Source organism: Ochotona princeps, chromosome 8 (genome assembly GCF_030435755.1).
Source record: "Ochotona princeps isolate mOchPri1 chromosome 8, mOchPri1.hap1, whole genome shotgun sequence".
NCBI classification, from domain to species: Eukaryota; Metazoa; Chordata; class Mammalia; order Lagomorpha; family Ochotonidae; genus Ochotona; species Ochotona princeps.
The window spans coordinates 46555448-46577104 of record NC_080839.1 but is presented as its reverse complement, the minus strand read 5'-3'; the positions used below and the strand labels follow the sequence as shown (position 1 = coordinate 46577104).

At 54.0% G+C, this 21657-nt stretch overlaps 1 protein-coding gene across 2 annotated transcripts; it reads right to left on the bottom strand.

The window, feature by feature from the left end:
• Positions 1–413: 413 nt before the first annotated feature.
• Positions 414–16340, bottom strand: EMX1 (empty spiracles homeobox 1). Of its 2 annotated transcripts, XM_004582803.3 has the most exons (3): positions 15494–16340; positions 10050–10234; positions 414–1106 (listed from the first exon to the last, which is right to left on the bottom strand). In XM_004582803.3, exons 1-3 carry the CDS (start codon positions 15999–16001, stop codon positions 939–941), a joined length of 861 nt encoding a protein of 286 aa, XP_004582860.2. In that variant the 5' UTR covers positions 16002–16340; the 3' UTR covers positions 414–938. The 2 variants fall into 2 exon arrangements, 1 of the variants encoding a protein (XP_004582860.2); XR_009245895.1 differs by lacking the exons at positions 10050–10234; positions 15494–16340 and adding an exon at positions 1264–1557 and having other exon boundaries at positions 997–1106.
• Positions 16341–21657: the final 5317 nt, after the last annotated feature.

The following is a 21657-nucleotide window of genomic DNA, read 5'->3' as shown; positions in this document are numbered from 1 at the left end:
GAGCAGGCAAAACAAATGGACAAACCCAAGGGAGGTGAGCAGACGGCTAGGTGAGACCTGGTGTGCCATTCTTTTCTGGGCTGGGGGAATCCCATCTCTGAAGCTGTAACCTGCCTAGGGCTTCTCTGAACACAAGCGAGCATCCTGGGGGGCAACCCCAAAACTCTCTTCCTCTGAATTCTCAATTGCAGAGGCCACAGAATCTCTAAGTGTGGTTCTGTATGGTTCCTGAAGCTCTCTCCCTTTCTCTCTGAACCACTGGCCTGATTCCCACCTCTCAGGCAGTCTGCAAAGACCTGATCTGGTGGCTTTCCCTAGGTCTGCTGTCTGTTCCCCTTGCTGGGGAGCTGGAGCTAGACACCAGGGTCTATCCGCAATGTAGAGAGGACACAACAAATTAATCTAGAATTCCAGTCCCACCCAGAACCTCCCCCAGACTCTAAGCCCTGAACCTGCTTGCTCTACCAGCAGACCCCCCACCCCAGAGTGGGAGGTCCAGAATGGGAAACCATCACTGTGGAGTCACAGGCTGGAGGGTTGGAGTGAATGCCCGTGGCACCAAGAGAGATTTTATTATTCCCATAGGGAAGGGAGGTACAGGAGAACCACTAGGAACTACAACGGGCCTGGAAAATAAATTAAACAGAAGCGCATAGAAACAAAAAGGAGGTGAGTGGAATGGAGAGCCGCTGGGAGGCTGTGGTGAGGGCGGCCCGCCCAGGGAGACGGCAGGCAGGCTCTCTGCACCCAGAGGGCCAAAGGCTCCCAGGCTTCAGCCAGCCCACTACTTGTCCCACTGTCAGTGGTAGCCCCAGGTTCCAAGCCTTGTGGGGCCGAGACGCGAGGGCAGCCTGGCCAGGGAGTGGCCAGCTTGGGCCCCCCCAGGGGCCTGGCCAGCAGCAAGCAGCACCCTGCTTTCATGGGTTCATGGTGGCCCCCTAGTCATTAGAGGTGACATCGATGTCCTCTCCGTTGGCCTGCTTCGTGGCAATGCGCCACCGGTTGATGTGGTGAGAGCCCTTCTTCTTCTGCTCCGACTCGGGCCCTTCCTCCTCCAGCTTCTGCCGTTTGTACTTTGTCCTCCGGTTCTGGAACCACACCTTCACCTGGGCCGGGGAGGGAGGGGCACAGGTGAGAACATCGGGTGGGAGGGGCCTCCCACCAGGGCTCTCAGCACTGCAGCCAGGAGTCAGTAAGGGGAAACAGGCTACACAGGGCCAGGCCTCCCATGCCAGGGTCCTGTCCTCTGGCTGACTGGCGTACCAGAGGCAGAATCAGAAGGGATGACAGAGACAGAGAGCAAGGTGGCTGCTGGGTCGCACTTAGTGGAGAGAAGGGGTCTTGGAGCGGCCAAGCAAGGCAGGAGGCAAGGAGCACAGGCTCAGAATCCAGCAGTTTGGGCCTCCCCTCATTTCTAGGGGAGATGGAATGCTGGCTTGCTCACAGCTGAAGGCAAGAATGGGTAGTGAGACAAGACGTGAGAATCTGTTGCATGGGCCCAGGCAGCACAAGAGGAGCCACAAGGTAGAGGGGACTTGGCCTCGTGGCCAGGGGTGTGATACCCACACAAGGAGCAGCACCTGTAGGGGGCAAATGTGCTCTCTGTCCACCCCTTATTAGGGACCCTTGCTTGGCACCCGCATGCATATAGTTCCCCATAGGAGATGAGGAACTTGGCAGGGGAAATCTTCATCCTTTGGGCACTAGCTCCATCTGGAACCCACCAGTAAACTGGGCCTCACCCTCCTCTAACACACAGGCTGGAAGGAGGGACAACTGCTACCCACCCCTGCAGCCCAACCAGGTCTGGGAGCAGGTCCCACAAAAAGCAGATATGAGGAATGCCAGGACACAGAACACAATGGACACCCATCCTCCTGCCTCAGGTAGTGAGAGCTCACAAGGGGACAGGTGGGGCTAAGAGACAGAGCAAGCCCCCTCTGTGATGTGGGATGCATGAAAGGGAGGGGAGGAAGCTTTAGGATGCTAAACCCAGCTCCTGCAGGAAGCCTCCCTCGTGCCCATCCCTCATCATCCCGCCCTTGCCCTTCCTCTTTCAGGGCACAACCTTCACCATCCTCTTGTGCATGAGCTCGAAGGGTCACCCCAGTTCCCCACATGGCCTCAGGCTTCTTTATGGCCCTTGCAGAGCGGGCAAGGCAGGAAGAAGCCTGGGCACCGACTGTAGCCAAGTCTCACCCACTCTGGGCATTAAGACTCTCATCCTTAGGAACAACAATCTGAGGACACTTGCTCTGAGGGATGTGGCGGGGGCAGGGGGAGAGGATGTGCAGTTTCTGGAAATGCCTGCTCACTCTGTTCAAAGCTGCCACCAGCTGCAGCCGTGTCCTGTGGGCGGCAGGGTCTGTGCCTGCAGCGGGGCAGGCAAGCACCTTGGATTGGTTGCAGCAGTGATGGTTGAGGGGAGATCTGCGAACCCTGGCCAGGACTGAGGGCAGTTCTCAGGAAGACCCTTCAGTCCAATCCCTACTCCCTGAAACTGTAGGACAAGTCCAGCGGAGGTCTTAAAACTATGCCATGGCAGCCTTAGCAGGTGCGGCATCCAGGCCCTGGGACTCATGCCTAGGATGTGCCACCTCCTTCATGTCCCTGTTCCATGGAGCCCACACACATGCCAGGCTCTTTCCCTCACAACTGCCTGGCCAGGGTTCCCACTGGGCCATCTGGCCTACCCTTGACTTGAGAACACCATGGTGAGGATGGGGTAGCCAGTGCTGGGTGCTCAGACATCAGCCTGCAGGGGACAGGAAGTTTGTCCCAGGAAGCGGGTGCTCAGCCTGGATGGATGGGGTGAAGACCTTTCCCCCTCATTTGCAGAACTGGGTTCAAACCTTTGGCCTGTATGTCTCACCTGAGAGAGGCAGATGCTGTGGATACAAGGCTCCTGAACTCTACACGCACCTATGCTTGGACACAGGATGGTGGTTTTCAGCACAACCACTTGGTAGCCAGCCTGGTCCCTGCCCCTCAATACCAAGACTGCTTGACTATGCCAGCCAGTGGGTGGGTGAGCTCACCCTGCCTCCTGTGCGTGACTTAGGGCTGGCTTGTGGGGCTGACATCTTGAGATGTCAAACTGGGCAGGCAGAGGGTAGTCACCAGGTAGTGAGTGGGCAGCACCATGGTCAGAGAGCCCCTTTCCACCCCTTTCTCCCTCCCATACAGCCTTTCAGGTCTCCCTTCAGGAAGGAGACTATAGCCCCTTGGGATGGAGCCCGCATGCTGCACTGGCACAAAGGGCCAGGGAAGGAAGACATCCATGCTGGATCTTCAGACCAGTGCAGCTTTCTGGCAGCCCCAAGTGAAAGGTGGTTTTCAATGTTTTTTCCTTGAGCAATACTCCAGTCAGGGCCAGCACTGTGATACATTAGATTAAGGCACTGATATACCTTATTGGAGTTCTGGTTTGAGTCCTGGCTATTCCACTTCCAATCCAGCTTCCTGCTAATGCACCTGGGAAAGTAGTGGAAGATGGTCCAAGTGTTTGGGACCCTGCTACACGTGTGGGAGACTCAGAACTCTGGACTCCTGGCTTTGACCTGGCCATTATGTTGCCATTTGGGGAGTGAATCAACTGATAGAAAGCAACTGTCTTCGTTTCTTTGTCACTCTGCCTTTCAAATAAATACTAAAGAAAAAAATTAAAAGGAACCTAGAACCCCCTTCCAAGGCAGCCTGGCTATCTTCTGGGGGAACAGCCACGGGCTAAGTGTCCAGATGCTGTTTACAAGGACTGTAATAACAAGGTGGGGGTGGGGGGATGCTTATGACTTAATATTAGTGGAGAAGTCAGCACACACAGTGTTGGCACAGTGTGATCACAACTGCAGAAAAACAAAACCTATGCATGGGGGAAAAAGACTAGAAGGAAATATACCGAAAGTAGAGATGACTTGTTTCTATTTATCTGAATGTTCCTGAATGCTGATAATAATGACTTTACATTTTGGATAAAGTAACTTGTGTTTGCATGTCACAGGAGATGAGAGTGACACCCCATGACCGCCCTAACTCGGCTGGGTAACTCTGGGGTCATCCCAGAGCCGCCTTCTGGAAGCCAGAGGTCTTAGATAAGAAGCAGATCACATGGTGTGGCCTGCAGTGGCACAGCGGCAGCCTAAGGAGGCTGTGCTCCTGACTGGCAACCCCCAACAGCCCACTCACTTCTCTCAGCCCCCAAAGTACACTGGGAATATTGGCTGGAGAATCCCCTTTCCCAACTCCAACTCCTCTGGGTTTAGGGAAAGGATCCTTGTGGTCTCCCAGGACCCCACCTCTCTGAGTATCTGTTTTGGAGATCATCTAAATCCGTCCAAGACTCCCCGCTTGGGGCTGTGTTTACCCTGTCTGCATGGAACACTCTCACAGCCTTCCAGATCCTGCTCGGCTGTCGCCTGGGGGACCTGCCTTGTGGCCATCTGGGCTTCCTGAGTATTTTATCTCAGGTGCAGTGGCCCCAGGTGTACCCTCATTTATTGGGTCATATCTGTGTCTCCTCAACAGACTACAAGAATCTGGAGAACCAAAGCAGCCTGTGCTAGCTGGCTTTGGACTCTCGATGCCCAGCCCAGAGGACCTGTTCTCCGCAGGATTATTCTGCTGGGCAGAGGTGAAGCGATACAGCCTTGGGCGATAGATGCCTCCACAAGACCTAGAAAATAGGAGCAAGCCAACAGAACAGAGGCCCAAGCCTCATCAGAAAAGGGACTGCAAAGTGCGAAGTGCTAGAAAGATGCGGTCTTTGTTTTGACTTAATTTATTGGGCATTTTTTCAAAGAGGGTCAGTTCTTCATTCTGCATGTGGTAGACTGGCTTAACCACTTGTCTGGGGAGTGGGCAGGGAGCCCTGCTGTTGGGGTTAAGCAAGGATGGGCTTGATTCAGGATGAAGGTTTCACGGGACATATGTGTGGTACAGCACTGAATCTGTAGCTTGGGCTGCCTGTGTCCCATATCAGAGTACCTGGTTGGAGTACCCACTCCACTTCTGATTTCAGCTATTGCTAAGGCTCACCCTGGGAGGCAGCAGGTGATAGCTCAAGCAATTGGGTCCCTGCCACCCATGCAGGAGATGTGGATTGAATTCCTGGTTCTTAGCTTTGGCCTGGACCAACCCTGTATGTGGCCAGCATTTGAGGAGTGGCCCGGCAGGGGGAAAAAAATCTATATTTGCCTTTCAAATAAGTAAAAAAATAAAGAAAACTTGTTTTTAAAAGCTGCAATTTTCATGAATGAATGAGTGCATCAACTTACTAGAGTGCAGAACAATGTGTGCAACTAAAGAATGAAAGTGTGTGTGTGTGTGTGTGTGTGTGTGTTACTACAGGAATGCACAGACAAATGAACTAACAAGCAAACTAAATCCTCAGTCAGTGTTTCATAGCTAACCAGATTTTATTTTCTAAATAATCTGGTGTTTCGGAAAGGAGATCCAGATTCCCCTAGCCCCACACTCCCGCCACCTTAGCTCAGCCCCAGCATCCTTCCAGAGGAGTCTGACCCACTCTCAGGGAATTCACTTATCCCTATCAAGGTCTGCTTACTCTAACAGAGAAGTTTCTCCCCACATCTTCCTGTTAGCTCTTGCTTCAAAGACACAGAGAAAGTCTTCAGAATAGATAGCTTGGAGAGACCCATCAAGTCACCCCCCAGCCCATTCTTCTCCATCATCTGACATGTTATTCCCCACTCTCAAGATCAAGCCCAATGTTATGCTGAGCTCAACCATCACTCCACCTAACCAGAGGTCACCTCTGCCTCTCTAACACAATCACAACCCTAAGCTAAGCTTGCCTGTCTGCTCTCCTCTGTGCCAGGCCTGGGGCATCACCCTTACTCTGAAGGAGACATCACAGAATTCAGCACTCCTTTCTCCCCATCTCCTCTTCTCCCCACCACAAGAGACTCTCAGGACATGAGAGATACAAAGGTTTTGGAGAAGAACCAAAACTTGAGAATATAGTGAGCCAACAGCACAGGTCTCTTGACTTTTCCCTAAGATTCGAGTCCCTCAGGTAGCTCCTGGTCATCCCCAAATGGTAGAGCAGTACAGAGCATGTACTATGCATGTCACTAGTGACCAGCCCCTGCCTACTGCCTCCCAAGACCTCCCTTCTTGAGGCCAGGCTCCAGACAACTCTGTCTTAATTTTCCCTCGACGAATCCTCGCCATTCTGACCTCCAACTTAGAATCCTCTGCATGGCCACAAGCCTTCAAGGCCTATTCCTGCAGGTCTGCCCTGTCCCTCAAGGGCTCTCCATTGCTCCTCTTGCATGTGTCCCACAAGTGTGCAGGATCGGCATTTAGCCTCCACCACTGAGGAAGCTTCAAGGCTGATGGCCACATTTCTGCACCGTTTTCCCTCACGGCTCAGTTGAACTCACAAAGTCAAGAAAGGCCTGCTGGTCCATTGAGAGCTGGAAACACTGACCAATTAAATGCTTTCTCTTGCTCCCCCTGAAATTAATGTGCCTCCATCACACACACACACACACACACACACATGCACACAAGCCAAGGGCACTCCAGGGCAAGGGACTGCCTGTGGGAATCTATGATACCACCTGACCCTTGGCCATCAATCAATCACACAAACCTGTATGTGCCCCACAGGATGGGCATTCATGTGTTACACAGGTAAAAAACACATACACTTACTGCATTGGAGGCTCTGACCCAGGCCTGAGTCTCCCCAACCAGCCTTTAGTGTGAGTGCTTAGTGGGTGTTTTCCTGATCAGACTCCAGGGCTGTATCACAGCCCCATTACCTGGTGAGTAACAACCAATCAGAACCAGAAGTGAGGATAGGATGCCCAAAGTTCAACTCTCCTCCTCCTGGATGGTCCACTGCCCACTAAATGTAAGCCAGACACTATTAAAGGTGCCAAGGTGGTCCACCTCCCAGCACTCCTGTGGATTAACAACTCAGCCACACACGGAGCTTCTTAACCTTCCCAGGAGTTTTATCTACAGACTGGTGCCTGCAGGATTTTAATCAAGAGCCAGCTGTGGGAGTACAAGAAAAAGTAGAATGAGGACAGGGAGGGGACTGTGATGACAGAAAGCAAGGGAAATGGCAGAGGAAGCCAGCATTCAACATGTGTGTGGAACCAAGAGGCACATGCTCATTCATTCACCGCAGGTTTATTGAGCATCTACTGCTGAGCACTGAGCAGGGCCTGCAAGGATAGACCAGCTTCTCCAGCTATGGTGTTCAGTGTCTGTCCGGCAGAATCACTCAGAGAACTGTTTCAGAAACTTTCTCTTGGGCCCCTTCCTACATATCCCATGAGAATCTCTCAAGGAGGCCTGTGAATCCGTATTTTAAGATCATCTTACTAGATGAACACGACTGGCGTTTAGACCTTGCAGCCGGTTTGCACGATGCCAGTTGAGTTCACTGCATATTGTGGATGGGTGGGGAGCACATCGTGAGCTCTGAGAACATGGAGGAGGGATTATACAGAAACACAGGGGAGTAGAATATAGATGAGCCACAGAAAGTCTGGGTTGGAAGAAAACCCTGCAATCCATTTTGTTCAGTTTCACAGATACAATGACAAGACCTGGAGCTAGTGAGAGGGCAGAGGACCACAAGCAGAGGATACAAGAACATTCCACAGCAGGTGTAAAACAGCCTTACAGAGCTGCAAGTTCCAGATACATGGTGGACATGCAAACAATTAAAAAACAATAGTGGATAAAGGGATGATCAACAGATGGGTAGATGGAAGTTACTGCTAGGAAGAACAGCATGTAGCAAATAGGAAATATAAATTAACTAGTGTGGGGGAGTGGTTTAATACAAGACAGGAGTAGAGGCATAGATCTAAACCAGCTACCTGTGAAGGACAGATTAGAGAGCTCTGAGCAACAAATAGATCCAGATGGGAGACATGCATAGCGGAGACCTGGTGCAGGGAATGGACACTTGACAATCAGCTGATGCCTGGAAGTGACAAGCAGCTCATATGGTAAACTCCAAGAGAAAGCCAGAAGTCATTAGTTAATTCTATCATGTAGGTCCAAATAACAAGTTAAGGGGGCTACAGAAGCAGCTGACAGTGGGGACTGGATGTAGCAGAAGGAGCACTGTACCAAGACACATCACTAACTTTATTCCTTGAGATAAAGGGAAGAGGGTCTGGGGACAGGAATGAATATTTAAGTTGATGTAAGGTGCCTTTAATCCTTCAACAACCTTGTTTCTGGATGAGGAGGCAACCAGAACTGGGAGAGGCTGAGTAACTCAGTAACCCAGGGTCTCCAGGCAGGGGGACAATCCCGGGCAAGTACCGCCCCCCCACTTGGCACCACAAGCGGCACCCTCAGACTCATCCTTCTAATGTTTGCTGTTGCTGCACAGGGAAATGCAGCTCATTTCCAGACAGGCAAGATTAGTCCCAGGTTTTGACAGCTGGGAAAGCTGGACTCAGGATAGCATTTAAATTTATGTTTGAAACATCTATCCAAAAAGGAACAAAAAACTAAACTGATCACTTCATTTCCTAACTGGCATTTTAAGGGGCAAATATTGAGAAGCAGTTCGATTCAGTTTGGAAGAAAGTTAATTAAAAATGCTCTCCCTGAGATAAAAAAAATGAAAGTTTAAAAACAATGACATTATTTCAACAAGATCTCATCTGTGGGTGGTGGGATTACAAATTGCTTTGTTTTCTTTCACTCCTGTAATTAAAATTTAATAAATATTACTTCTTAAACGAAGTTAATTATAAACACCACTCTAAGTTGACACCTTGCTTTAAACAATAATTTTTTAAAAACACTGTTGGCTGGGAAGGAGATGAGGGTGTTATCTTATTAACTTAATTTTAACACGCTTTTCTTTCAACGTTTTTAAAATTAACTCTCTTGTGTTCTGCATTGCTGGTCCCCGGGCTGGCCATGAGATCAGCCCTAAATGACAGGCATCCTGCTGCCCAGCTGGGAGCCATGAGCTGATTGCTACTTGGGGCATCAAACACCCAGTGACAGAAAATGCCCAAAGGTCACCCCAGATCTGAGGCGGGAATCTCTGACCTCCAGGGACTGGGGCTCTGGGCTCTTCCGTGAAGACCCTCTCTGTCCTAGCAGCTAAGAGGAGGGCCTAGGCGCTGTTGGGAAGGTGGTGGAAGGGGCCAGGCGAAAAGAGGAAAGGACTACACAAAGTGAGATGCCAGCGGGGTTGGAGGTGGCCAAGACCGGCAAGGCCCACCCTGACTCCCCAAGCTGCCTCCCGCTTCCGGCGCAGTGGCTGGACCTGCGGCCGCTGCAGCTCCGGGTGGACCAGGAGTCCAGCTGGTGCTGGCAGCGCTCTGATCTGTGAACCACAGTCCGAACCAACAGGCAAACCAAAAACTGCCTTGCTTTCATCTAATTATATCAAGATATTTTTGAAATATTTTCCCTTCAATGATCAATGACAAAAATTCTGCACAGTGACTGTCATTCCTCCCGGTTCAAATCACTCCGACATCCTTCCCGATCTTCATGGCGACTGGGAGCAGTGCCCGGAGATCCAGAGCTCCCCCGCCCCCCCCCAACACACACACTGCCCTGCCAAACCCTGGTGCCCTTGCAACCTAGCAGCCCGCCTGCACGCAGGGGTCAGGGCACCCTGGAACAGCAGGGGTGAACCTCCCTAGCCCAGTACCTCTGCTTCGGATGCGGACAGCTTGGGACACCCGGGCTTTCTGCCCACCAACTGCACGCTGTGGCAGTTGGGCAGACTGGGAAGGCAGCGTGGGGAAGGCCGGGCGAAGGCTCCAGAGCCAGGGCGGGGGAAGGGCGGCAAGAATCCCAGGTTGGGACTGCTACCCCCTGGTAATTTGGAGCTTCTGGGCTGGGGGTGGTGATAGTGGCTTGGGGGTTGGGAGCCCGACCCAGGTGGGCTGTGTATTTACTCTGCCTCCTTTAGAGTCCTCCCCGTAGGAGCGAAGGGGCTCTAAGTGCAAGCTTTGGCTAGCAGCGGGAAGGAGCGGCTTAGGCTGGGTGCCCCTGCCGGGCAGGGCTAAGAAATAAGAGTTTACCTGCGTTTCCGAGAGGCTGAGGCTGCCGGCTAGCTGCTTCCTCTCGGCGCCTACCACGTAGTGATTCTTCTCGAAGGCACGCTCCAGCCGCAGCAGCTGCGAGGGCGAGAAGGCCGTCCGGATCCGCTTGGGTTTGCGCGCGAAGGGGCCGTGTAGCAGCAGCCCGTCCTGGGGCACATCGCTTGCTGCGGCCGCGTACAGACAGAGAGAAGCGACGCGTGAGCCGCCGGGGCGCTGGCCTGGCCGCCTCCGGCCCCCGCAAGTGAGCGCTCCTCCACCGCTTCAACCCCTGACAAGCCCTCCCCACCCTGACTGGTCCCCTTTCCCTGGGGCCTTCTGGCATTCCCCACGGCAGGCCACGGGAATTGCGGGGTCTGCAGGGCAGGCACTCTTTCCGACGCAGAGGATCAGAAGAGGCCAATATGCGCTGGCAAGTGGCTCTTGGTTTTCTTGTGGTCCCATTCCCAGCAGCGCTGCCTCCACCCCCAGCCTCAACCATTCGGTTTCAGCCCCAAGCATCCCCCCTCTGAACCCGGGGTAGAGAAAGGGCTGAGTGGCAGGAAGGTGATAGGGGAAGAGGTGATGAGGAGGCTATAAAGCGATCTCAGGCCAAACACAGACCCTGAAGCTTGGATGGTCTCCAGGAGCTTTCCTGGCACACCCACTTCAACTTAACCTGCCTAAATACTCAAGCTCCTGGCCCCTTGGAAATCCCTGCTCATAGCCCAGGCTCCCTGTTGCGAGCCTGAGGTCAACTGAACAGGCAGCTCTGGGAGCCCTCGCTTCTCTCTCCATCACCCACCACCCTAGGCTTTAGGCTATCTGGAGACCCACTCAGGGATAACCAGCAGCTCCTGGTGACTTGCTGCTGCTGGTGGGGCTTGCTACCTCCCTGAATGGGGGTGCAGGAACATCTAGATGCCATCATTCTCCCTGATGAGTGCAGAGGCACTGGTTTCTGCAGGGCATGTGTCCTGCGATTTTAGTGTCACTGTCCCTTGACCAATGTTGCCTATCATGAGAACCCAACTCCCAGGCCCCGGTGGAGGGACTAACACTGGGGTGTTTGGGGTTGGGGCTAGGGGTTAGGAAAGACAGTCCCCACAACCTGGTCATTGTACATTCTCCAGCTTGGTGGCTTGGGCTCAGAGTCGTACAGGCCCAGAGAGCATCACCCATTGTGTCTCATGAGGTGGCACCTAATGGTCTTTGGTCCTCGACCCGTCCACAACAGAGTCCTAGTAGGGTATTTCTACAGGTGAGACTGATCCAATTCAGTCATTCCGTGATGGCCACTGATTTGACTCAGTCTGACTTGTTGTTTGGCTCTGAAGACAAGTATCTGGTTAATTTAGACATGATTTCCTATCCCTGGAAACTTTGAGGTAAGTAAAGCAGAGGTACCAGATTGAAGATTGAGATGCCGCTGTGAAAACTCTTCAGGTTAACTGTTCCTGTCCCTCTCCTGGAGGGAGTTGCCTAGACTTGGCCTTCTCCAAGCTCCCAAGGCCTGGGATGCCCAAGCAGGCCAATTGCATTACTGGGAATCTCTGCCCACCCTGAAGAGGTGAGAGCTACCCTCTCTGCAGCCACCTCACCCATTCAAAGTGGCTGGACCTGTGCTGCCGGCAAGGGGGATGGGACCAACTCACAGGGAGGTGGAGGGGGGACACCACTGGGCCTTGCAAGGTGGGAGCAGGCCCGGCCTGAGCCAGGAAAGAGAAGTTAACCTTAGGGTGGTGGAGAGGACAGAAGGCGAGAGAAGGTGTTCCGGGAGAGAGGTTAAGAGGCAGGAAATGCCAAACGAAGAGGAGGAGGGGGAGGAATGTCCCTGGGGTGGGGAACACTGTGCTAACAGGCTGGGGAGAGGTGGAGGAGGAGAGTCAGAAGCCATGCTCCTGGTGGGTATTGCAGTGAACTGCTTCATCAGGTGCCTTCCACTGCACCCAGGTCAAGTCCCATCAGTGGTCTCTGCACAGACCAGAGAGGGTGAGAGAACGCCCAGTCCCAGCATTCCCCGGGTTCAGCCGCCACTGCTCCTGTGGCCTGAATCCAGGCTATGGGGCAGAAGGCCCCCAGGTGTGAGTAACATGCAGAGGCGTGCAGGGCCTCTTGTGTGTGTCTCTTGTCTCTCGAGTGGCCACCAAGTGACTCCAGGGGTGGGGGGACTCTGGCAGTAACCAGTATGGTAGAGCTGGGTGTTCTGTGTTTAAAGATCCAGGCTGGCAAGTTGAGGAGAAAGTCAGGCTGCTTGGAACCTACCCTAACTGAGGCTGGCCTCAGGTTACTGTAACTAATGTCCTGTTAGAGCAGGTAGCATGTGTCCCACACTAAGCATTCATGTGCAGAAACAGGGTCCCTCCTAGCCCAAGCTCGAAGAAGTAGCAGAAGGATGAAAAACTATTCGAGATGCTGCGACACTGACAGAATATTTGATTCCAAAAAGAGGCAGCGCTTTCCTCTGTAGGAAAAGGGGGCCATTTCCTACAAAACCGCCCAGCCTGAATCAGTGCTCAGTGAGGACAAGGATGGTGCCTCAGGGGGCTGGGTTTCTGGAACCCTCTTGTATTATGCCTCCCTGAATGGGACCACCGGTTAGGACACACTTAAGCCTTGGGTACAGCCTGTTTGAATGCACTATTTGTAGGCTGTGAGAAGGAGCTGTGGGCCATGGACTAGCTCAGATTAACAAGCAAAACAGAACTGACATAGCCTTCCCTGAAGCTGGGGACTGACCCCTCACTCAAGTTTTCTTGAAGAATCTCTTTGGGGTAACTTCGACACAGCAGCTGGTAATCAGCGATGGATGGATGGAAGCTTCCAGGAACTAGACGGCTGGAGATGGGAGTCTGGGTTCCAAAGTGCTTAGGGCTTGAGCTGCCGAGGCCTTTGCCAGGCCAGGCCAGGAGCTCAGAGCTGTAGGGCCCTGGGGCTAGGACAGGGAAAGTCTGGCTAGTCAGTAGAGATAACCATTCCCTGGAACAAAAGCCCCCTTTGAAGTACCCGATGGTTTTTCTCACAAGTATCTCAGAGAGCTGGTTTCCCACGGACCCCACTGGAGGCTGCTCCCTTGTCCCGAAGGTTTCCGATCTCCAGGAAATAGCACCAAAATGCAGGTCCCCCAAGCAACCTGGAGTCTTGGCCATTCCGCTCTCCATTTTTCCTCCTCCAGAGCCTGGCGCGGCAAAGAAGCCGCTTCCCCGAGCGCGCTGGACTGCGCGCCGCGCACCGAGCTGACATGTTCCGTTTCGTTCCTGTAGGGTTTCGTTTCTTGCATTAAAACCGGGCTAAAATGAGCATCACAGAGACCCGGTTCTCTAGAAAACACGGCGCCGGAGGGCCCAGGACTGCTCTGCTACCAACCATGAGGCTGAGAGCGGGGAATGAAGTCGTGCAGACGCTGCCCGGGCGCCAGAGTGTCTGCGGCATCTGAGTACCGAAAGCGTCCTGTAGTTTCCAACGGTTTTCCGGGTGCGAAAATGCCGCCACACGTGGCTCAGAGTCCAGACGCAGCTCTTGGTTCTCGAGAAGAAATCCAACCATTTGTGCAGCTCAAAATACGTACTCGCGGGAACTAATGGCTCCGGGAGCGGCAGCAGTTTGTGGGAGGGTTCTAGTGGAGAGTTGACGCAGCCTCGTCTAGCTCGGGATGCTCGGAGCCCAAGCGGGACCCCTCATCAGGCGCCCCCAGACCTTGTGCCCTTGAGCCTTAGCAGGAGAGGCTGCAGGCGCCACGGGCAGCGTGTCAGGAAGGGTTCTGTTTGGTTCCAAGGCCGAGGCCGCCTCCCGGGAGGCGAGTGCGCCTTTGGATGGAAGCCTGGGGGGGGGGGGCCCAGAATCTGCCTGGCCTGGCTCTCTGGGCCTCTGGTGCCCCACTCATTGCCTACCTGCAGGCCCACAGCCCTCGCAGACTGCAAAGTGGGAAATACACCAGTGAGCTCCAATTTGTCAGACCCCAGGCTGAGATGGGGGCTCCCGCCCGAACAGGGTGGTCAGCACAGTTTTGAACCAACTCTCATTTTATCAGCAAACAGCGATTGTGAGAGACAGGAACTCTTGCTCAAAGCGGTTGACACATGTTAGGGTTTGTGGTTGTTTTCAGTTTGGGTTTGGGCAAATCTTCGAGTTTTCTAAAGGAGAAAAATTCTTGTCACCTTTGGTTTCATAGGCTCAGTTCCTAGCCAGGTGGGACTGGGAGAATCTGACAAATCAGGATAGACACCGGATTTCTGTGAAACAGGCAACTGTATAGCCAGAACTCCAGAGGCAATTTTTCTTATTACTACCTAAATAATTGCACCCTGCATCTAATTTACTTAGGCTGTGCCGACCTGGCTTGCTCAGATCAGTTGTAGGAGCTGAAGCTCAATCTCCTCTTTTTCTCATTTGTTTCACTAAAAGCAGGATTAGCCCGTTCTGAGCCATGAACACTCTCAGGCTCCAGTCCACACTGACAAAATAAAACTGGGAACTAAAGCAATTACTGCAAGATCAAGGCTAGTCTTCAGAAAGAAAGAAAGAAAAACAAACTTCAACAAAATCAGGAAAGAAAACGAACTCCAACAAATCCAACTGTCTTTTCTTTGGGAAACTCAGATAATTGGGGTGTTGTGTGGGTTAGGCCAGTGGGGGATCTTAATTAGTAAGCCGATGGCCGGTACAGACTGAGGGCACCAAGACTGGCTAGGACCTTAAAAGCCCTCGCCCCCCCCCCCCCGCCCCCTGCCCGAGAGGACTCTGGTCGGAACCCCTCCTCCCCGCTGCTCCCCGCAGCCCAGTGGGCTCCCCAAGGCAGCGCAGGAAGCCGCCCCGCTCGCTGCAAACCTTCTGCACCCTGGGTTTCAGAGGCACGTGGGATCCGGAGGAGTCGGGCCAACATCCTGGACAGAGCATGCCACACGGAACATTAACTCTCCAGCTTGCCCTCCCCACTGCCCCTGAAGCCTCACCGAGCCAGGGCACGCGGGTGGACTTTCCCCTGCTCTGACGCGCTAAGCGAGGTCCGATGCCTGCGAGTTGGTGGCGGACGTGCGAGCGAAGTACGGTCCCGGCTCAAGCCAGAACGGAGGAAAAGCAGCGGGCGCTGCGCTCTCAGGGCCAGGACAATCTCATTCCGAAGAGGGGAAGGGAAAGCAGGACGCGGGGGAGGGGGGCCGGAGGGGTTCCGAGGACGCGCCTAGGCTTGGCGTCCACGCTGGCCTCTTTCGTGGGGGAAGCCTAGGGGTCCCCACCTGGCGCTCCGCCCCGGGCCAACGAGGCAGAAGCGCGCGCAGGCAGATCGGCTGGGGCGTTTCTCTCGGTTTTGGGAATCGATTTTGGCGGACCCGCTACCTTCTCCGCAACAACTTCAGAATAGCCTCGCGTGCCCCTGAACCTTCCCCCTCCTCGTCCCCGCGGCAAGGGAGCTGGCCAGCCACCACGGCGGGAACAGCGTGGGCACTCACCCTGGAAGCGGTGGCCGAAGAAGCGGTTCCGCAGGACCCAGGGATAGAAGTGGAGAGGGTCCCGGTGCTGGGCGCCGAAGAAGGAGTGTGGGGGCTGCAGCGGGGAGGCACCCAGCTGGTGAGCAGGGTGCACGGTCAGCGCGGGGTGGTTCATGGCCTCGGGGAACACGAGCTCCGGCCCTCCGTAGAGCGAGCGGCCGGCACCCGCGGCAGCTGCGGCAGGGAAGCCGCTCACGAAGGCCGCCTCGGCCGCACCGGGGTGAGGGTAGTTGAGCGCCGTGGGCCGAAGCGGTTCCTCCGAGGAGGCAGCCGCCAGGGGATGGGAACCCGTGCCCCCGCCGCCGGTGCCGCCGTCCTTGGCCACCAAGGACTCTATAGTAAAGCCTCGTTTGGCCGCGGGCTGGAACATGGTCGCGGGCGCCGGAGCCGTGCTAGGCGGCCGGGCTCCAGGGAGCGCTCCGCGTCCTGGCGCTGCCGCCGTGCGGGGTGTGCACCCAGCCAGGCACATGCACACACACCCGCACCAGTCACCTCCCCCGCCCGCTCGCCCGCCCGCGCTCGGCCCCCGCCTGCGAATCGGGCGCGGAGCGGCCAGGGGTGTGCTGGCGAGCGAGCGAGAGAGCGAGCGCCGAGTGGGGCCACCGCGCACAGCCCGGAGCGTCGGCCCCTGAGGCCGTGCGGGCAGCTCCCAGCGTCGGTACTGGCGCGGGCTCGCTCCGAAGCCTCGAGCTGCGTCTAAGACCGGAGGGTTCGGCGCTGCTCTCTGCCTTCCAAAACGCGCCAGGACCGACCCCCGCCCTGGGTCCTTCCGGTACTGCCCAGCCCGGCCTCGGCCGCCGCGCTGCGAGGCGCGAGTTAGCCGGCACCTGCCCCACACTCGCCCATTGGCCGCCGCTCACCTGCCCCAAGGTGGGGGGCGGGGCTGGGCGGGGCGAGGGACCGCGGGTGGGGATGAAGCCGGCAGTCGGAGGCAAAAACCGGACTGGAGCCTCGGCGGGGCAATCCAGCCGCCGCTTCCCCCTCCTCCTCCCCCGACACACATACACCCTCCCAGCCCCTCTCTAGGCTTCTGGAGACCCCCTCGGTGGCGACGGAGTCACGGAAGAGGCCAAAGGGCCCGGGCTTGCGGGTGACACTCCAACCTCCCCCCACCCCTGGGGTGTAACTGAGTTAAGCCTCATCCCGATCAACCCGAGATGCGGTTTCAGAGAATTTGGCTTTGAGCGTCCGGTGGGTGTGTGGGGTCCAACAAAAAGCTCCTCCCGAGACTCCGCTCCCTGCTCCCTGAGCTCCGGCCCCTCCCGTTCACGAACCTCGCTGTCCCGAGCCTCACACGCCACGAAGCTGTGACCCTGCTCCTGAGGTTTCTTGCTCTCCTGGATGTCTTGGTGACAGCTCCAGAAGGGAGGGCGCTCGCCTCCTCCGAGCGCGCAGGCGGGGAGCAGCGTCCTGGCGGTCGCCCGCCAGCCCTCCATCCACGACGCGCGCTTGGTCCTGGATACTGGCCTCAGCGCTTGCGCTTCTGTCTCCTCGCCTCCTCTGGCCGAGGCACTCCAGCGATCGCCGGTCGGACCGGCCTGGGGTCTCGGAGACCTTGTGCCTTAATTTGAAGCTGGCAGAGCACCGAGCCGGTGCTCCAGGGGTCCCGAAACCGCGGCAGCCGTCTGGCCTCCCCGACCTTTGCCGTCTCCACCGATTCCCAGAGGAGGAAAGGGGAGGCAGACGGCAAGAACAGCAACGCTGCAAACTTTTCCACCTGGACCTTCCACGCTGCAGGATAACACCTCGCCACTAGGCCTAGAGAGGTGCTGGCCGGTGGTGGCAAGTTGGGCCTCGGACTTTGGCCAGGGCAGCCTGGAGAGGGGGACTTATTGAGTTCCGCTGTTGCTACCGAGGTCAACCGGAGGGGCCAAAGCACTGCCCGGGCACGAGGTCCGGGCTGGGCCTCCGGATGCTCCAGTGCCAGGAGGTCCGAGAGCCGCGCAACTCTGCGGGGACTCCAGGCCAGGTCTTGGCAGCGGCCAGCCGGGTCGCCGGGAGACTTGGTCCGGGAGAGCGCTCCCGGCGCCCTTGCAGCCACAAAGCGGGTTAAAGTCTATTTTCCACTCGACTGCTCCGAAAAGCCTCCCTGCATCGACGCCGCCGTTCCAGCCCCCTTGGGCGAGGTGGAAGGGGGTGGCTAGTGGAAGGGACAACCGGCGGTCCACACCCTGCAGCCCTTCGCATCCGGGACAACCTGAGGCTGGGCATCACCGAGGCGCCGCCAGCAACGCCTCAGAAAGGAATTTTTACCCAGTCCGTGGGGAGCACCCGCGCCTTTCCAGATCATTCCGGTTGCTTTCGTCTCTTCTCTTGATTTTGTCTTAGACTCTCTATGTCCCCTCATCCCGCCCCGCTTTGCCTCCCTGCTTCCCTCTTCATTCCCTTATTTATTCCCCCTCCTCTTTGCCCACCTCTCAGTCTTCGAAGAGAGGACGCGCCGGGAGTACAATCCCCCTCCCACTCCGCACCACTAAAGGAGCAAGTCGCAAAACGGAGAGCCTGGGAGGTGAAGCGATTTTGTGCGCAAGATCCCAGCTGACACTGGAGTTCGAGGTGGATAAGCAGGGACCGGGCCTGTGCTGGGGACTGCGGCCAGGATGCAGAGGCCCTCAGCAGTTGAACTGGTCCCACATTTTCCCAGTAGTAATCCGTGCCTCCTCCCAGTACCAAGGTAGCTGCGCTGGGCCGCTAACCAACTGAACTGGACAAGCAGATGAGCTAGGCATCCACCGGCCATTCTTAGATTTTGGTCTGCCCTGGCTACGTCCAGTTCCTACATATGGATCTGGGTGCGTGTGACCGTATGCAGATCGATTGAGTTTTGTGATAACACCCTCTCTGTGGTGCTTTCCAAACACGTGCACACCCATATGTCTCATTAGCCCCATTTTACAGATGTGGAAACAAAGGATCCGTCAGATTCTGAAGTGAGCAGGGACAGCTCAGGGGTCCTGCGTTCACGCACTCCCGTTCCACCCTCTCACCACAGCTCATGGGATCCTGGGGTTCTCTGAGTGCCGGGAGGTAGACTCAGGACCTCTCCCCAGCCCATTTTTAAACGTTTATGCGTCATTGGCTAGGGCCAGGAGCAGGGAGCTGCACCAGCACCCCACTGGCTCTCTGATGTGGGATGCTGGCATCACAGACAGCAGCCTTCCCTGCCTCCACACAAGGCGGGCTGTTCCGCAGCTGCCTTCTCTCTGTAATTACCTCATTTCCTTCTTTCTCTGCCCTCGTTTTGCAGATACCTAGCCCCTGTCTGATCTCCTCTGTCCCTGCTCCCCAGAGGGTCTCTAGTGCCTGCTCCCTGCACAAGGTTGAGAGTTGTCCCCCGAAGGAGAAATTCTGCTGGTGTTCTGGGCTCCACCTGTTTTCATCTCTTTCTTCTCTATTTCTCCCAGGCTGTCACACCTCTCCCTCTAGCACACCTCTCCTATCCCCCTCCCCACTGCTGATCTTAACCAAAACCCTCCTGTCTTTAACTGGCTCAGCTGCCCAAGCTGGCCAAAACCCTGCTGCCCCTCCCCCCACCTTCTTCCCCTTTACCTCTCTCCTCCCGTCACTGACTGCCTCTGAGTTCTGCCAAGGACTGGAGCCTGAGCAGGTCTTTTTCCCTCTGGAGTACCCACCTGTTTGCAGCTTGCTGACCCTGATGCCACTCCTGTCCAGCACAGCCCCACCCCCTGCCCCACCTGCACAGTCCAGTGCTTGCTTCAATTTCTGTACAGGTGCACGCTGCTCACAGCCTGCATCACCCGTCCTGGTTTGGGCTCCACATCCACTCTTCCTCCTTCTTTCTTCCCTGGAATGACCTGGGCTCAAATCCTGACTCATCCATTTACTGCTGGTGAGACCTGGGGTTGGTGAGAGGATCTTGTCTTACTTAACTTGCACATCTGTCCGTGAGGAATAAACGAGATACTGTATATTGAATACACCCCATCTTTGGAGTTCTTGGCACAACTTCATCTTCCTTTCCTCTTTGCCCTATTTTCACCCTCATAACTCCCTGCCCTACAAAAAAATTTTTGTCCTTATGTTTCCCTCCATTTGTTAGTTTTTTCCTGCCATCAAATTTCTTGAGTAATTTGTGATCTCTCTCTAACTCGCTTCTCTCAACAAAATAAACCTTTGAAGCAGACTTGTAGCCTGTCATGTTAGGAAAAGGGTTTACAAAGGTTCCAAAACTTTGCTTACAGTGTACAATAGGAGTTGCCTGTGCTATGATGCTCACATGAGCACAGCAGTCTGCTCCAGTTATAGGGAGATTGAACAAGTACTAATTCCCACATGATGAGCTTCAAGCAGTGTGCAGCACATCAGAAGCCTTTGACGAATGTTAGTTGTGATCATTATCTTTTAAAGCTACATGGCCCAGTATAGAAGCCACTAGCCACCTGGGGGCACCTGAAGGTAGGTGGCACACATGGAGATATTCTATGGATGTAAATACACACCACACTTAGTGTAAAGTGGGCTTGATGAGTTTCTTTTAAGTATTTATTTATTTGAAAGTCTGAGTTATATAAAGAGAGGAGAGAGAGAGAGTGTGTGTGTTTGTTCTTCATCTACTGGTTTACTCCTCAGTTGGTTATAGCAGCTGGGGCTAGACCAGGTCAAACCGGGAGCCAGGAGCTTCGTTTGGGTTTCCCACATGGGTTGCAGGGACCCAAGCATGTGGGCCATTTTCCTCTGCCTTCCCAGGCCATTAGCAGAGAGCTGGACCAAAAGTGGAGCAACTGGGACTTGAATAGGTGCCCATAAGAAATGCTGACATTGCAGTCGTCAGCTTTACATGCTATGCCACATTACCAGCCCCAGACTATTGTTTTGATTAAAGTTAGTAAAATATAGCATTTTCTATGTTGACTGCATATTGTGATTTATATAATTAAGATTCATTTTAACCCATTTCTTTTTCTCTCTTTTTACAAGATATTTTTATTTTTATTGCAAAATAATAAAAAATAATTTTTTATTCTTTATTACAGAGAGACAGAAAGATCTTGCATTCACTGGTTCATTCCCCAAGTGGTTGCAATGGCCGGAGCTGAGCTGATCCAAAGACAGAAACCAGGAGCTTCTACCTGTGTGCAGGGACCCAAGGCTTTGGTTGTCTTCTACTATTTTTCCAAGCTACAAGCAGAGAGCTGGATGAGAAGTGAAACAGCCAGGATGTGAATCGACGCCCATATGGGATCCTGGTAAGACAAGGACTTTAGCCACTAGGTTACCACTCCAGGCCCTCTTTTTCTCTTAAAAGATATTTTTATTTGAAAGGCAGAGAGGAGAGAACACAGGCTTCCACTCATTGCTTCACTGCCAAAATGCCTACAACAGCCCTGTTCAAAACTGGGAACCAGGAACTCAATCTAGATGTCTTCCATGGCATGGGTGACAGGGACCCAGCCACTTGAACTGTCATACTACCTCCCAGTGTCCCATTTTCAGGAAGCTAGATCAGGAGCCGGGTATGGCACCTGGGGATGGAACCCAGGTACTCCTGTGTGGGACAAGGGCATTTTAACTGGTGTCTTGACTGCTAGGTCAAATGTTTGCCTTATTTTTCATTTTTTTTGTTTTGTTTTGTTTTGTTTGTTTGTTTGTTTTTGCCTGTAGCTAGTAGAACATTCGAGCCTACATATGTGTCTCCCATTGTATTTCTAATAGAGTTATTAGAGTTAATAGAGACTGCAAAGGGGGCGGAGGGAAAGGCAGGGACATTGTGATTATCACATCCAACTACTCAGAAACAACCATCATGAAATTCTCAAAGTGTATCCTTCCAAATCCTTTTTTTATGTACATCTCTTTTTTTGAAAAAAGGGATTATCCTATATATAGTTTTGCAATTAGCTCATTTACAATCAAATCATAAATATTTTTGCCTCTCATTAAATATTCTCTAGGGTATGTATGTGGTTCATATGTTGTTTATATGTTTCGTATGTTGTTCATATGGTTGAACAACATTTTGACAGTCTCATAGCTGTACCTTACTGCGTGTCTGTGAATATTTCCTTTGTGTATTTCTAGTACTGTAACTTTTAGTTCTTTAATACTCACAGCATTAGTTTGGCCTCTGGAATGGTGTCTGTTATGAGCTCCTCTCTCCACACCCC